The 17762-nt window shown below is 34.7% G+C and overlaps 1 protein-coding gene across 1 annotated transcript; it reads right to left on the bottom strand.

Annotated features, from left to right (window-relative positions):
* Window positions 1-1378: 1378 nt before the first annotated feature.
* LOC129904929 (potassium transporter 4-like) lies at window positions 1379-10613 on the bottom strand. Its single transcript, XM_055980341.1, has 10 exons — window positions 10352-10613; window positions 8655-8766; window positions 5761-6001; window positions 5434-5679; window positions 5134-5184; window positions 4766-5026; window positions 4559-4611; window positions 3854-3968; window positions 3502-3756; window positions 1379-2629 (listed from the first exon to the last, which is right to left on the bottom strand). Exons 2-10 carry the CDS (start codon window positions 8760-8762, stop codon window positions 1545-1547), a joined length of 2415 nt encoding a protein of 804 aa, XP_055836316.1. The 5' UTR covers window positions 8763-8766; window positions 10352-10613; the 3' UTR covers window positions 1379-1544.
* Window positions 10614-17762: the final 7149 nt, after the last annotated feature.

The raw sequence follows: 17762 nt of genomic DNA, 5'->3' as shown, positions 1-17762 counted from the left end.
TTGGATCGTGGTGAGCTCTTGACATCTGGAAACATGTCGCTTTCTCTCTTTTGTAATATCTATGTATTTTTTATCATGTTTCGACAAATTGGTTGTATATAGCCTTATACCTGTACTTTAGACGCTCATGTATTAGTGACACTAGGCACGAGGTTTGATTCTTATATATATTTGTCTTTCTTGGTGACTTTTGGGTCCTTATTGTATATTATGTAAGTATCTATGCCATTGGCCCTTTCTTATCTTATTAATGCTTCCGCCTTAGTTATATCTACGTCATAGCAAAGGCCACGAAGTCAAATGGCTTCACTATAGTGAAGGACTTGTTCGATAGTGATGATGATAATAGTAAGGGATAATTCACACTCTACACAAGTCTATCACAGACAGGCATACAATGTGAGATGATGCAACGCATATGTGGCCAATGCATAAAAGTACAAAAAAAAAAAAAGGAAATCGTCTCGTTGTAGGCTCCCAAGGACATTCTGCAGACCCACCTTAGCTACACTATATATGCAATAAATGTAAAACCTGAATTTTGATTTGCGGGCTGCCGAAGCTCATCAACATATGCAAATACAGAATAGTGAAACCCAGAACCATCCCTCGCGCTCATGATAGAGAGTAAATGTAGTTCATATTACCCATTTCAAGAAACCATTTATCCAACCATCGCACTAGTTCTAAATCATGAAAACCAGTAAATGCAGTCGTAAAAATCACTTCAAGCTAAAAACCAACGAAGCTGGCACAAGTTAATATAAAAACCCCACTTTTCCATCCAAAAACTGGTAATACGCCCCCTCGGCGCTCAAATCAAGCAAAAACAGAGGCATAAATGTTCTGAACTGGAAATCCATATTTTTCTCGTTTCTATCTCAAAACATGCTCAAATGCAGATGTCGTCATGTATATGGATGCGTGCCAATCATAGTCAAACAAGCCACAATACATTCATATCGCACAAAGCAGTAGAGTAAACACAGGAAATTAATTAGGCATTTTTGGATTTCTTAATCGTATTTGAGATGTACATAGTTAGCCTCAAAACCCTGTTTTCAAGCATTAGCTACTGGAGTTACTACATCCATTATGAAATTATTTGATTTTGGGGGTTATAATACCAATTTTATGGTCATATTTCCGACAACATAATACTACTGCATGAAGGTGGTAGATTAAAACCCTACTCACTTTTTAGTTTATCCAAATGTCCCTATCAACTCATTAAATAAGTGCATTCTCTTCTCTAATTTTCATGCTTATCTAAGTTGACATCATCTAATTAGACATGTACTTTATTCTTTCATGTAAGAGTTATTTGTTCAAATCTTTCTATATATTTTACACAACATTTACTGCATGATTTGGCAAATTATCGAGAAACTAGTCATGCTATATACATACAACTACCGAATGTGCTGAATGGGGAACACCTAAATGGAGTTCCCCAACATATCTTATCACATTATTAGCCATAAGGCCACCGCACGAAACAACTGTAGAGGTGTGATAAATAAAAAACTCGTCCATGGGCAACTCTAGACATAGTATATCATGCCAACTTCAATGAGACTAATGTGAGGAATATTAAGTGCCACAGCAGGACCCCTACAGTTCTTGCGCAGAAATGAATATCCAATGTCAATAACAATCTTCTTCATGAAAGAAGATGATCTCCTCGCCTTGACGTAAGAGTGCCCCATTATATATGCAACCCCTGCCTCTTTTGCCTCAATTAGATCTGAAAGCTCATCCCTAACAGCTGGATCCATGCCAGGGTTTTCTGGCAAGCGAAACCTTACTCGGCGCCTCCTCATCTGTGGGTTCTCATCATCACAAGCAGATCTTAGACTTTGGAGGGTTAAAGATTTGCTGCTTTGAATGGAGTTACTAATACCAAAATCCTCCTCTGAGACGAGTAATGTTGAGCCAGACTGTACACTTCTCGTGCTTATAACTGCCATCCTTCCATCAAATGATGGACTCTCAGAGCTTGACAGTTGTGGTTCTACAGCTTCCATTTGGATGAACTCTGCTATACTTTGGATGAGAAGGTCCTCAAAGTTCCCATCATCTCGTTGTATGTCCTTATAACCATATCTGACAATGCAACGGTACATGCGATAGGGTCTTGGGCAAATGCGACCAACGAGGAAGCGCTCCTCAGGTGAGACAAATGGTACTGGAACAGATTTGACGCATACAAACACCATCACACTGTGAAATGCAGGGAGATTTGTAACAAAGTGAGAAAAGATGGATGGAACTCCTGTTGCCAATTCAGAGTATATCAGCCCTATCCCTGGCACACGAACGATACCAAGGCTGGGGCCCAAGCCAAGGAGCCATTTCAATGGAACTTTATTGTGCAGATCAAAGTTGTACTTCTTGCGAGTTCCATAGTGCCAGACAAACATGATAGTCAAGAAGGCAAAAGAGAGCACAAGGGAGACCCATCCTCCTTGTGGAATCTTGATGAACGCAGAAGACAGGTAGACACCTTCGATGAGCCAAAATAAAAGGAGAAAGGAAGTTGCAAGTGCTACATTTTTTTGCCAGACAAAGACTATGACAAGCGCCATGAGAAATGTCGTGATAAACATAACTGTCATGCAAGCTAGACCTGAAAGAAAAATTAATTCATAAGAGAGAACCAAACAGAGAATTCTGAAACTGAATGCTTGAACATAAACAGCAACATGAATTATTAGCATAAACTGCAGTAATGCAGAAAGAGAATCAGCGTCATGGCCCTCTGGTACTTCCACAGGGTGTCCTTTTTTGGGTGATATAGAATCCCCCACCCCCCACACCACCACCACCACCACCACACACACACACACACATTGCAAACCTAAAATTAGGAGCCCAACAGTTGCTTTACCATTTAATTCCCTTTGTGACTTGAACCCCCAAAACCTCATATGGTTGAATGTGGAGCGGACTCTCCAAAAATGTGCTACTTTAGGAGGATCTGACACACACCCGTCAGCGTTTTAAAATATTCCGAGCAACATAGGTGGTTGGTATGCTCTCTTTTGTTAATATATCATGAAATCTTAGATTCCTTCATGTGCACACTATTCATCATCCCAATTTCATATGTTTTTGTTTTCATCAGGATTTTAGAAAAAGAATTAATACACTGAAAAAGGGACAAGGAGAGTCCTAGTAGCATGTTTGAGGAAACAAATACAAAATCATGAAAACAGAAATATTTGGCAAATAGAATTACTTGTGAACATTTTAGTAAACATTTTAGCTCAGGCACAATGGACAGCTTAACGTTGGATTTGTCAGAGTCCATTTCTACATCTGCATACTATAAATATAATACTACCACAGATGCATAAGAAAAAATCAATTACTTTTGACAGTGATACAATTGAGATAGCGTGGATATCATATAACGGGGTTTACTCTACTTTCTACGGGAATGAAATGTAAGAAGGCAGTCATACAGAATATAGATTGTCAAAAGACTAATAGGCTTACCATATGCATTTCCAATTAAAGTGGTGTCTTGAAACCCAACAGCCACAGCAAGGGTCAAAATCATTAGGATCCAATTTATTTCTGGGACATAGATCTGCCCTTTAATATGCTTTGACGTGTGTACAATCTTGACTCGTGGGAAGCAACCCAGTGCATTACATTGCTTCACAATGGAGAATGTAGCAGTGATTACAGCCTGACTGCCAACAATGGCTGAAAGGGTAGCAATCACAAAGACAGGCCAATATACACTGTCTGCAAGAGAAGCAAAGAGCACCAGTTAGTAGGATTGAATTTAAATTTTTCAACAATCTTGAGAATAATCAGACTAATAACTGAAAAGAGAACCAACCGGGTACTGAATTATAGAAACTATTTGGAATTGAATCGATGTTTTTGGACAGAAAAGCAGCCTGACCCATGTACTGTACCACCAAGCAAGGGTATACAAGAAATGGAAATGCAATCTGCATAAGGAAAATAAATTTCAGTCAACATGAGTTCCTCGAATCCAAGCATTCAGTAGATATTGAAAGAAATATGCACTATAATCTGCCAACCACTAGGACAGTTTGCTCGTTCTGTGGAATAAGAATCATTTGGCTCCAATGTCCATGTCTGTATGTTTCCACTCACTATGGATTCCAAATATTATATTTTTAATAATTAAATATGATTTCCAAATCTTAGACAGTATTCTTCAAAGCTACTTCAGATGGATTGCGAATTTTCTTGAATATTGTTGTTTAAGTTCCTATATGCTTAAAAAATAGAATACAACAAAATCAGAGTCTCAATAGTTGTAACCCTATTTATTTAATACAAAATGGATTTTGGAATCTCATATTCCCAATGTCGTGATGACTTATAGCCTGCTGTACACATGCACCTAAAACATGTTACTATCTGTTGCTGCATAATCCAACTAGTTTAATCTGCATTCAGGATCTTCTAGAAAAAAAAAAACATACTTGCTAGGCTAATAGAGAATTAGAACAGAACAGTCTCCCTGAAGGATAATTTTTATGTGTTTGTTTCTGCAAAATGCTGGACTTACCCTCATTGAGGTGGCAGTGAAATGACCAAGATCTGCAAACATAGCTTCAGTACCTGATGGTAGAAATATGAATTACAAACCGGGTTCTAACTCTACGAGATTTTGATATCATCTCCTTCATCAAATAGTAAGAAATTCCACGAAAAGGCTTCTATGAGGCATACTTGAATAATAATTAATAAATTAGAGTCAATAAATGTATTGTACCTGCAATTGAGAGGAGAACACCTCCTAGGGAAACCCAACCATCCTTCCCAGTTTCCTTAAAGAACTTGAAGATATAATATGGAGAAAGAGCAGACACAATTTTGGGATTCCAAAATATAGTATTATACAGCCCAATGAGAAATATAGATATCAACCAAATAGTCACTATAGGAGCAAACAAGAATCCAACCCTGTGGGTTCCAGAATGCTGCAAGGCAAATAGGCCAACCAATATTATGCACGAGAGAATAAGCACACCACCTACGAGGAAAGATGCATGAATGGTCAATGCCTCAGACTTAAGTAAGATGTTGACTACTTTAAAAAGTTATCATTTTTTGCAAAGGTGTATATCAAAGTATACCTACCATGAGATAGGTGTTCAGTAGCAGCTTGGATCCCTGACATTGATGATATAACTGCCAAAGTAAAGCATTTCATAGCTAAAAGATAGAATTAAATTCAACTGCGAGTTCTATGACTTCAAGTATCCACTTTGTGGAATAATTTTTATCATGGAATATCTGATGGCACCATATGCATTATAAGGTGTTACTTATTATATTACCAAAGTTGAAAGTCTACTATCTAACATTTGACAGAAGCAAATTCAAAAGGCAACCGGCTAAATGCCATATAAGGAGGCATCTATTGTTAGTATTGTCTACCTGACATTGCAGGAGTCAGAACACCATCTCCTATGACCATACAAGCACCTAGCAATACAACAATAAGCAGTATTGTACGTGACTTCTTGTGCTTCTCGAGAAATCTCTTCAATGGTAAGCATGATGTCGACTGCCCAGAAAAGCCATATTTGTAAGCAGATAGCTCCTCATCTGCGGCCTGTTGGTTGGGAAGTAGACTAAACTTTGCATGTCTGCACAGCAGAGAGTAAAGAGCAAATGTACCTCCTATGATATTTGGCAACACATCATCAGGTATTAGTATTATTCCATAAGTATTGATCAATTTAGAGTCCCTTTTAAACATACCTTCACCATTATCATCTGCACTTAATACAACAAATACATATTTGAGCAAAGGAATGAGTGTAATTGTCCAGAAGATCAGAGAAAATGCACCAAATATTGCTTCTGAAGTCTGATAATTTTGCAACTTTCCCACAAAGATACTCCTATAGACGTAAAGTGGAGAAGTGCTCAGATCTCCATATACCACCCCCAGACTTTGGTAAGCCAATAGTAGATTAGTGGAAATATTCACCAGCATAAACTGCAAGTCAAAAGATCCAAGGCATGAGCTTGTCTCCTACACAATCAGCAGCTAGAGAAAAACACAGATCCAATAGAACTCCCTCACAACAGATTCACTTTCCCCAAAAAGAATCCAGGTCCAGAATATATATGCTTCATGGAGATATAAAGGCAGACTATAACGAATGCAAACACTAGAAACGTCTTTAAGCATATAGTATATTTTACTAGTAGATCTAATAGAAATCTCATGGCCTGAAAATTATGTAGAAGGAATACAAGGTTCAGTTGAGGGAAAGATCTTCAGCTTCTAATTTTTCTAAAAAGAATCTCAATTTTAAGGTTTCCTTTCCCACCTTCATTTTCCATTAAGTGTGTCAGTTCCAATTTTTCTCAATGTAGGTTGTTTAAACTATCATTCTAAGCGACACCTAAGAGTATAAAGAATAAATGATGGTCCCACTGTTGAAGCTTCATTTTTGTGACTAAGGCACTTATAAAGATCAATGACAACTGATTGTATTTGGTGAAGGCAATGGTGCAAGTTGAGCTTGCTGACTCGTGTTGCTTGCTTGTAGTTTATCATATTTTTGAAGCTTTTGTGCAGAGGCACAAATAGTAATGAGGCTAGCAACAAATTTCTTCTTGGATAGAGATACATGATGACAGAAGAAGGGACAGACTAGTGGAAAAACCAAAAATGGAATCTGGATTTTTTTCGTATGAATGTATGGAAACTGGGACGGAGGGGGGAAGGAGGGGGGGGGGAGCGTAAGTTCATATATGCAAGTTAGAGGAGCTTCAGTAGGGCAGCCCGGTGCACTAAAGCTCCCGCTATGCGCAGGGTCCGGGAAAGGGCCCGAAGACAAGGGTCTATTGTAGGCAGCCTTACCTTGCATTTCTGCCAGAGGCTGTTTCCAAGGTTTGAACCCATGACCTCCTGGTCACATGGCAGCAACTTTACCAGTTACTAGAGGAGCTTCAGTAGGCAAGTTTTAAATACCTTAAATCTTTAAGCATCATATCAAGCCTATTATACAGTTACTTGGGGAATACCAGGAAGAGCCTAAAATTAATTAGGACTTGGACACATATAAGGGAGATATCTCCAAGACAGTATCCTACTTTTTTCGGAAGTATGCCAAATTTTCCTTCTTTTAATAAGGTGAAGAACAGAAAAATGGAGAATCTTTACTTTTAGGAAGTCAATTGAGCAAAAAATTCAAGAAGAAAAGCTCTAATAAATAACTGAAGTTCATTCCACATCAGTTCAAACTATTTCATGTGGAAGGAAAAGGAATATCTTTAGTTCAAACTGAATGAAGTTTTAGAAGCTTGTTTTGATGATTTTAGTTTTAGATTTAGGAGCAATAGACAAATATCATGATACTAATTAAAAAATTCAAGAGATACCACCACAGCTATTTGGGATATTGGAAAGACCTTATTCATCCCAACCTATTTTTCCTCCTATTTTCTCCAAGTACAAGAGCTGCAACGATTGAATTATCTTTCATAAAAGTTATCAACATTAAATAGAAGGAGAAAGAAAAGCTAAAATCTCTCTGAAAAAAACTGTAAGTTGATCTTGTGGTAATCAGTTTACTGGATAAAGGCACCTTTGCTGCTAAGACTTCAATTTTTCCTATAGAGGTCAAGGGTTCTTCAGTTGACGCATGATAAATTGATAGGAAATGTACTACTTGCGCAAAATTTGGTGAGGAGGAAGAGAAGAAACTAATGGCAGAAAAGACCAAGTGGAAAATATTTCATAGCATTGAGCAACCTATGAATCTTTCAGTAAAAGGTGTTTCAAACCTTAATTATGTTCAATTTTAAAAGATTTTATGCAGTGGTGGAAGAGAATACTTCTTCCTTTCTTCTTCCTTATCTAATTATGAAAACAGAGACATGTCAGGACTGCAAGTTACAATTATACTAAAGCACTTTAGGTTCAAGAGGAGTTCAAGCCAAAATACAAGCTGAAAATATGCGGGACATTCAGAAGGAAAAGGTAAACATCTACGATTTTATTCCCCACAATGAAGATTGAAGCTTAGCATGTTTTGAGTCTTCAATATTAAGATTTAGGTGCTATTTATTTTACTTTCCATCCACGTGAAAATCCACGTCAGTGTCTTTAGCTATGTTGCTCGGACTCTCCAAAACTGATGTTGCACCTGTGTCGGATTCTTCAAAAATGAACTACTTTAGGAGAATCCAACACGCACCTGTCATTATTTTTAAAGAGTCCGAGCAACATAGGTCATAGTATAGAACCTAAATGCAACCTACAAACATTAATCTAACCATTTCTTTATTACAAGGAATTAGTCAAAGTGACACCTTAATGTCCATGGAAGCAAGCATGCTATAAATTGCATTTCAGGCATACTAGCCTCTTTTTAATCCAAACTTCTGAGAAGCCTCCATCTCACGCAGTTCCATTTTTTATTAGCCTTTAAACACCTAATTAGTTCAAAAGAAATTTACCTGCAGCTTCGAATATTATTAACTTCCTTCAACAGCAGGGGTCAATGCGTTTTCACATGTATAAGCTTGTAACAGTTTATTGAATTTCATAAGAGAGTGCAGGCACATACTTGTACACAAAAACTATCAAATGACATCAAATATAAGCCTAATGGAAGTGTAAGGAAAACATTTCCCACCTTGGAAGCCAATGTCCCTTTTCGCCTCTCGAGTTGGGTTTGTTCTGCAGCAGGGGAAGGAGGTTGCTCCATGGTGTCTCGCTCATGATCAATATCGACTTGATGCATCTATCTGCCATTTTTGTAAAACTTTCTGGATTATTGACTTCAATTGGACAACCAAATAACTAATAAAAGACAAAATGGGAAAATAGGCTGGCACGGATTGATGCAAAGAAATAAGAGTAAAAGGTCAGCAACATCAAAATTATCATCTCTCACTGGACAACAATTACAGCTGAAGATGGAAAAAATTATTCGAAGTTGAAGCGGGAATAAGTTTGTGGAAATTGAAACTGTGTTTGGATTGTCGTATAGGGGTTTGGGCGATATTTGAGTTGAAGTTTGAAAAAAAGAGATTTGAAGCTAAAACCGGAAAGAGTCTGTGAAAGTTGAACCCTGCATGGACATGACTTCACTTGAATGAAATTGTGAGAGTTGAAAATTTGTGAGTGAAAACCAGAATTAACTTTGAATACACCCCCTTCTGTTATCAGTATTTAACTTGCATTACACCTTCAATGACTATTATAATACTTCACAAAGTTCAAATAATATTTCACTAAAAACCCAAGATTTCATTGGCTGAAATGGTAAATAAGCCCACAGTTTTGCAAATATTGAAGTTCGGTAATTACAGTTACTGTACTATCGATGGCTTAACAGGCCAATAGTTCTTTATGAAAATTTTTTGTGGGAGTTGAAAATCTGTGAACTGAAAGTTTTTTTTTTCTTCTTTTGTGAATGGAAGTTGAGGATTTGAAGAAACTTCATTCGGAACAATTTTAAAACCATTATTTTAAAACCTTGAAGTTCAAACAATAGTTTTGCAACTTCAAAAACTCAAAGAAAAACCAACTTTAAATTCCACAAACAAACGCCACTGGTAGTCACCATTTGGAAGCTTTACTAACTAAAAATTAAGGTTCTTTCGGAAACAACCTCTACCTCTGTGAGGCAGTGATAGCGTACACTATACTCTCCCCAAACCCCACTTATGAAATTTCGCTGGGTATGTTGTTGTTGATGTTATACTAACTAAAAAGTAAAAGCAAATAAGAGAAGAAAAATCAAACTTTAAGACGATTCATTTACTCATCGCAAAGCAACAAAAGTCAATCCAAGCATTCTATTGCCAAACTCACATGTGGAAAAATCTTAATAATATGTAAACCAATGGGAAACTCCACTAAGAGAAAAATCATATGATGCTTCATTTTTTTTTAAAAAATGATGTTCAAGATAGAGTAAAACATAATAAGTAATTCTTTGCAGATTTGATGAACAGAAACCAATAAAGTGTGAAAATTTCATTGTTTTATTCATAATTTAGACAAAAACAGAAGTAGCCACGAAATTATCTTATGTAATTTCCTAAACGAAATTGAAGTATACACAGATAACTAATAGAAACTGAGGTGTGAAACAGTATAAAGCAGGAAAATTCTGTAAAGCTACTCATCTCTAAATCTGCTATAAACAAGTTGTAATCTTTTTTCCTTTTTTTTGTTTAATGAGTAGCTTCAACACTGTTCTGTTCTTCTACAAAATCTGCACATCTTTCAAAGATGAAGCATTGAACCAGTAAAGTCACCTCTTCAGCTCTATAGATCGCATTTCCAAGTAAGAAAAAACAATGATTCAGAGAAAGAAGGAACCTTTATTGTCGGCGACCGGCGATTGAGAGAGATGAAATTGGGTGTAGAAGAGAGGAAGCACGATGTACTGCAATAGAGGATTCGGATCCGGGTCGGGTTCCGCCGTTTAGGATTGCTCAACTTGGACAAATAACATTATTGGTGACTGTTAAGCCAATTACGGTCCACATGATTTCTACAAGAAGACGGTCAGATCTTATATCGGTACTCTGCCAATTTTCTTATTGTCAATCATACATTCCCCAACATATTAAATGATTTTTTTTCTTTTGCCGGAAAAATTTGAGAAATTCTTATATTTGGCTTTAATTATGATTTAATCAATTTATTTTATTAAATTTCATCTAAACACTTTTATTTGAATAAAAGAAGAATTTTAAACCCCTTTGTCGCTATGTGTTCCTCACTCAATCTGACATGGTTGATACATTATATTCATGTTAAAAAACATTAAGGCATGTCATATTTATCTCATTAATTAAATAATCACAATAATTTTTATATATTTATTTTAGAAACTATTTCAAATATATACAATAAACTAATTAGTTTATAATAAATATAGTCATGTTTTATCTATATAAAAAATAGCCAAAAATCATAGAAAATATAAAGTGACTATATAATATAGTTTGTCAAAAGTCATAAAAAGTATACACTGACTTGTAATGACCTTGAGGGTCATTTTCAAAAATTCTTGAGAAAACTATCATTTTACCCCTCTCGTTAGTTTTTTCGGGTGTTAATGAATTGGTTTGTGCCATTGGTTTTGGTAAATTCTTAAAAGATTGTGATTTGAGTGAATTTTTGAGTTTTAGAGGGCTATGTTGTTCTAAATGTGGTTTTCGGTATCAACCGAAGCTACGGGTCTCTGAACGGAATTCCATCAGTTCCATCAGCTCCGGAATGGGGAAATTAGTCTAGAAGTATTGTTGGAATCAAATTTGGGGTTAATATGTGGATTTGAGGTTTTAAATTGGAAAGTTTGGTTTTAAATAAACTAAGTTTGATTTTGATCAACAATTCGAGTTCGGACTCGGTTTGAGTTTTTGATAATTCTGTTGGTTTCAGTGGGTGATTTTAGGTCTAGGAGAGGCTTCATTATAATTTTTGAAAGTTCCGAGGCATTTTGATCTTTTTGATAGGAGTGCATATATGGTTTGTGTGTATGAAATTCCGAATGATTTTCGAGGGTCCAATAGAGAAAACATTTTTGGACTTGCCAAATCTGCAGTTTCTGGTTTCTGGGGAAGGTCACTTTGTTGTTTGCGATGGCGAAATATTCCCCGCGATCGCGACCTACCATTTTTCATTCTTCGCGATCGTGATCCTTGTCACACGATTGCGAAGGGTTGCTTCTCAGTGCTTCACGATCGCAATGCACAATTTGTGCCAAAACAATGTTATGTCGAGAATTAGTCCCCATTTCCAAAATTCCACTCATTTTGAGCTCTAGGAGAGGCAATTTTGGATCAAGTTCTTGAAAAATTTTGTGTGGGTAAGTTTCTTTTTCAGTCCTACATCAGTTATTTACAAATTCCTCTTTCTAAATCATTGAGAAGTCTAGTTTTAAAATGAGATTTTGGGAATTTTGTTCTTAAGTTTCAACTTTGGTTTTTCATTGATTTCTACCTCGTTTCTTGGCCTATTTCTATGGGGTTTTCACCCACAAACTCCCCTCGTCAAGTAGAACATGTTTTTGAAAGAATTTTTTAGATTTGACATTTTTCAAAATTAATCAACTTTTAGACCATTCTACCCTTAGTTCTGAAACTATCAATGTGGGTGTCATTGGATTCCTTGTAATATGTATGTTTCATTCTTGCTAGTGGGGTGTCAATTTGGGCATTAAATTCGAGGGTTGATCATTCGGTAGAAGTGTTCGAGTGTGGTTTCGGCAATAGAAGTAGGTTTAGATATCCTTCTTAAGACTGGGTTGAGGTAATTAGTTAGTCCTATGTTACAGACTTTGGGATGGGGTCGTGGATTAGATTGAGACTTTTAATTACTTGTGATGCCCGCGTGAGGGCTTATTTATACTGTGTAGCCCATGTAGGGCCCTTATTTGCTATCTTATTAGTGTTGGGAATGTGTAATTCATGACTTAACTGTGTTAGAGATGTGAGAAGGTTGTTCGACTTGAAATGTTCGCCTGAGAGATTGAGTTGAGGGTTTTGAGTATGATTGAGTAGTGAGTTGTATCTATTGAGGGTGAATATCATGTTTAGGTTAAGTTTAGAGAACTTGAACCTTGGATATATATGTTGAGTTGAAAAATTCTTCCATGCCATGTGTATTGTGATGTATTCATTTTCATTCATTACAACATTGATTTTAGGAAGTGGAGAATTGTGAAAGATTTTTTGAGAAGGCACCTTTTTATATCTTTGACCAAGAGCTAGGTGAAAAGTTGATGAGATATTGACATTGTGATTTGGTATATGGACTGTGAGTCTCCTATGGGTCTTTATCTGGAAGCCTTAGTTCGATAGGTGTATATGACAGGTTGTGCGACAACCTTGATTCCACCATACCACCATATTATGGCATTATCTTATTGCATGGTATTGCATTGACATCTGTGATACTTGACTTAGCTGATTACTTGTGATACAAACTGTACTTATGTGTTTATCTTAATCGCGCCGTTCTATATAAATTGAAGGTACCATAGCCGAAATGGGACTTTTCTGTATGCAGGTTGAAGTGTTCCTTAATTTATTTTATAGGTTTGATTAATTCTTATACTCAGTCAGCTTAACCTATTGAGTACATGTGGATTGTACTCACCCCCTACTTCTGTGTCCTTTTTGATACAGATCCTAGTCCAGATATTTCGCATGACAATTGATTTCCTTGTGAACATTTCATTCTCAAATTAGTGGTGAGACCTTGGGATCTGGATCGGCATTAGTTCTATCCTTCATTTTAGTCTTTATTTTATTTAGAGACTCTTGTAATATAAACAGATTCAAATCGTGTAATAGATGCTTTTTATACTTATGACACCTAGTTTTTGGAGTATTTTCTTTATTATTTTTTCTTTCGTTTGGATTGTGGCCTGACTTCTCCTTTGGAAGTCTCATATGAGTTTTACTCTTTAGGTTTACACATCGGGTTGGGATCGAAATGTGTGCCATCCTGACTTCGATTTTTGGATCTTGACATATAATATAGATTACTTATAAATGAGATATACACTGAATACACGTTATAATACATTCTATACATGAAATATACAACGAGTATACATGAATTTATACCGAATATGCATTAATATACACCTAACGATAATTTTTTGATAATTAAAATAACGAATGACCATCTACTGTAATTATTCATTTATTTTATTTTATTGAACAAATAAGTATAAATGATTTTCACCTTGTTTCTCCACTATTTCAAGGTTCTAAACCACACTTACGAACCCTAATCCAAAAGCAAGTTTATTAACAATCTCATTTGATCTTACAATTTCATCAGAACAATTACTAGCGTCAATGGAAAGCACTCACACCCCACTACTACAAATACTAAACTTGACACCTGAAAGTTTGAAAATTAAAGAAAAAATGGAGTTTGAAAGAAGAAAAGATCAAGAAATGGTAGAAATCTCAAAAATGTATCTATAATTTAAGAAGAGAAATGAAACAATGTTCTTTGTTTCGTTAAAAAATTTACTTCTAAAAAGATAAGAAGAGAATTATTAGCAGCTTCTTCAATATATATTTTTGATTTGATACAAATCCATTTTTCGATCTGAGTTTTCAATTTGAAATTTTTTTCTCCAATTATTTTTGTTGTTGGATTTTTGATAAATGTATAATTTTTATTTGAAAGATGAGGGAAAGTGAGATTACAAAAAAGAATAATTGATATTGAAAATGATAGTGATATAGCGGGTGGGCTGTGTGCTATTTTCTAGAAGGGGTGAGTGCGTGAATTTTGAAGAGTTTTTTTTTTCGCCTTTTGTCTTTTAAGTAGGTTATCTTTTTTTTTTTTTACTTTTTATTTAATTATAGTAAGCTTTTAAATCAATCCACACTTTTATTTGGCATGTATAACATGCACTTTATCAACACAACTAAACTAATGCTATATAAGCTCGATCAATGATTAAAGAGCCTGAAAATTCATATTTTGTTCGAGTTTAAGTGGCTAATTGAAACTTTATAGATTAGAAGGGTGGATTTCATAATTCGAGTCAAGTGTAAGGGACTCCAAGATCATTTCATCTTTTCTTTTTGATTTTTTACATTTTTTTTATAACATGATGTCACATATAAAATCTAAAACCTAAATAATATGTAAAAAGACAAAGTTAACCAAAATAAATATGGGTGTAGAGAAAGTTTCTATTTTTTCAAATTTAGTGTGCTATATGACCTAAATAAATGGTCGCTAAGGCCTATGAGCTCCTATAGCACACTAATTTTGTGCACTATAGGAGTCATTAAAACTAAGGCATTTTTTTAAAATTTTCATTAGACTTTTTCAAGCCTTTTCATATGTTTTTTAAATTATATTTGTACTTGACTTGACATATATATATGCATAGTGGAGAAAAGTAGAGTGTGATACTTTTTTATCAGTTTTTTTTTTCAAAGTTCATCCAAACTTTCTTTAAGGGGGAATTTGGATGAGCTTAAAAATTCATTCATCTCCTATATTTCAAATAACTTTGTTTATTCTACTGCAATATTCATTTGTTGATATTTTTCAGTATCTTTTTGAAAATGCCGAATGATCAAACAATTAGAGTTTTATTATTTGGGGATAGTGATGGCAAGCCTCACGCCTCGATCTCGAGAGGCGCAGCTGGCACCTAGAGCTACTAGCCCCTGAGTCAACCCAACTGGGCACGCACACTATTAGTGCACACCTACTGTATACAGTAAAATAAAAAAATTAGTATATCTAGATTTATTAGAAGTCGTAGGCTGGCAAGTCCAAAATTAGAAAAACCTGTAGCAAATATCTCAGCTAACTTAATAATTCATAACGAAAAATACAAGTCCCTATGTAGGCCAACAAGACCACCAATTGTTTATAATCACATAATGTTACATGGATGATCAAGGTCACCATGATATCTATACTTGGTTGGAAAAGGGCCCTAACCTACCCGTTAGCTATCTATGACAAAAACCTGTCAAACCTCTGAATCAAACAACTTTGAAAGAAGTGAAGCCGACCAATCTACTCGAATTCGTCAATACTACAGAGGAGGCATGTCTCTCTTTCTGTTAGAACCTGCAAGCATGAGTGTAGCACCCCCATGCTCGAGGCATTAATATGAAATAATGTAAGAGTACATAAGGCAACTAAAAGCGGAAATTGAAGTTGATATCATAAATATTATGAGTAATCAGGTAGGGTAGCCAATAGAAAATTTGAATGTACTTACCTGCACATGAAACAATTTATACAATTAATAAGCAAACAAGAACCTAACCCGATCTCTATAAACTTGGCAAGGTACAACAACAATCAAGTAACCTATCTAAGACATAATCCCGGGAGTACACATAAATCTAACTACCCCTATTGACTACCATCTGATCCCTATGGGTCATCTTTAGTGTTTAGTCTAGAGACTATATGCATCACTGGCTGGTCCGAAGACTTTATATATTTTTCTAGCTTGGAGGATCTGTGTGTCTGTCTAGCACAGAGTCTTTGAGTAATCAAGCATATAAAGCTCATTGTATCTGTAAGAACATCAGTCTCTTATATTTGTATCGAAGCACTTAAGGTTCTTGTATCTATATCTGAGCCACACAAGACTCATGTATCTGTATCTAAGAACACAAAGCTCTTGTATCTGTATCTCAGCAAAGGAGGTTCTTGTATCCAGGGGTGGATCTATTAAGGCTCGTTGGGGTGCCACGCCACCCACAAACTTCGATGGAATCTCTCTCTCTATATATACCTATATAAATAATAAACATGCCATCCAAAGAACCAATAGAGTCCCTAGTGCTAGTGGCAAAGGGTCATATGAATGTCCGCCTTCTTTTCCAAATATGGATTTCTCCATTTCTCTTTTATCCATTCTATTTAATATGTGATACATATGTTACTTAGATATTAAATGTCTATATTAATTAGTTTTTTTAAATCAAAAAGGTTTACTAATTAACCATGATTAAATGTTGGTATTTAAATTTTTCAACTTTGGTAAGAAAATATTCGTTTAATTTTCTAAAATTTTGAGAACAAATGGAACTACTTCAGTTAAATAGCATTAAATTTTTTATATAGAAGTAGGGGTGTGCATTGGGTTTTTCGGTTCGGTTTTTGGATTTTTCGGTTTCGATTTTTCGGTTTTCGACTTTGAAAAAGTGTAATCCAATTTAAACCAAAAAAAAATTGCTTGGTTCGGTTTTTCACTTTTTGGTTTGTTTTTTTGGGGTTCGGCTATTCGGTTATGTCAATAATTAATAGTATAATCAAAGTTATATTTGCATGCTAAAAAAATAAAATTTACATACAAGAAAAAGTAATAATATTAAATCTCTTAAATATACTTTTTAATATAAGCTATGATTAAAACTTTAAAACACAATAACTTTATACCAATAGATGTCCAAATATAAAATCTAAACTAAATTATAATGAAACTTTCAATGAAACTAATTCTAGTTTGAAAATATTATAACCTAATACCTATAATTTAGAGAAATAAGAAAGGCCAGTGAAATATGCTTAGTTCTAATATGGTAAATTACTAACCCTAATAAAAATCATCTAACTAAAAAAAGAGATGAAAGTGATTAATTATAACTTTAATTCTTAACCTAAATATTATATATGTAATTATATATAATTCGGGTTTTTTTATTTTTCAGTTTTTATTTTTCTAAATTCGAAACCAAACCAAGAGGCCAAAAAAAGTAAATTTTTAATCCGAAACCAAACTAGAAAACCAAAAAACCAATCCAAATTAAAATTCGGTTTAATTTAGTTTGATTTTTTGATTTAATCCAAATAATGCACACCCCTTTATAGAAGAACTATAGTTTTACAACTTGAGTCACGATTAGGATCTATAGACGTTTTCTTTTTCTTTTTTTTAAAGAAATCTATCTATTTTTGAAAAATTTGTCCAACACAAAATTACTTTATTTTTCTTTGATATTTTATGGCAAAATAATTTTTAATACTTTTTATTTAATATCTAAATGCTATAAATTCTATTTTATAATTTACAATATTTTTTCCCGTAAAATAACTTATTTTAATGTGGATTTTGAATTGGCAGAAATTTAGTCTATGAAGAAACATTTTTTTTGTGGATGGACAAATTATGGATAACGAAAATGATTTAACTAATGGTGCTAAAAAATGCGATATGACTTATTTTATGGCTAAAACAAGATAGATTTAAATGATAATATATATTCTTTAA

Source organism: Solanum dulcamara, chromosome 10, assembly GCF_947179165.1.
Source record: "Solanum dulcamara chromosome 10, daSolDulc1.2, whole genome shotgun sequence".
Lineage (NCBI taxonomy): Eukaryota > Viridiplantae > Streptophyta > Magnoliopsida > Solanales > Solanaceae > Solanum > Solanum dulcamara.
Note: the sequence above shows the minus strand (reverse complement) of the source record. Positions and strands in the feature narration are given on the sequence as shown.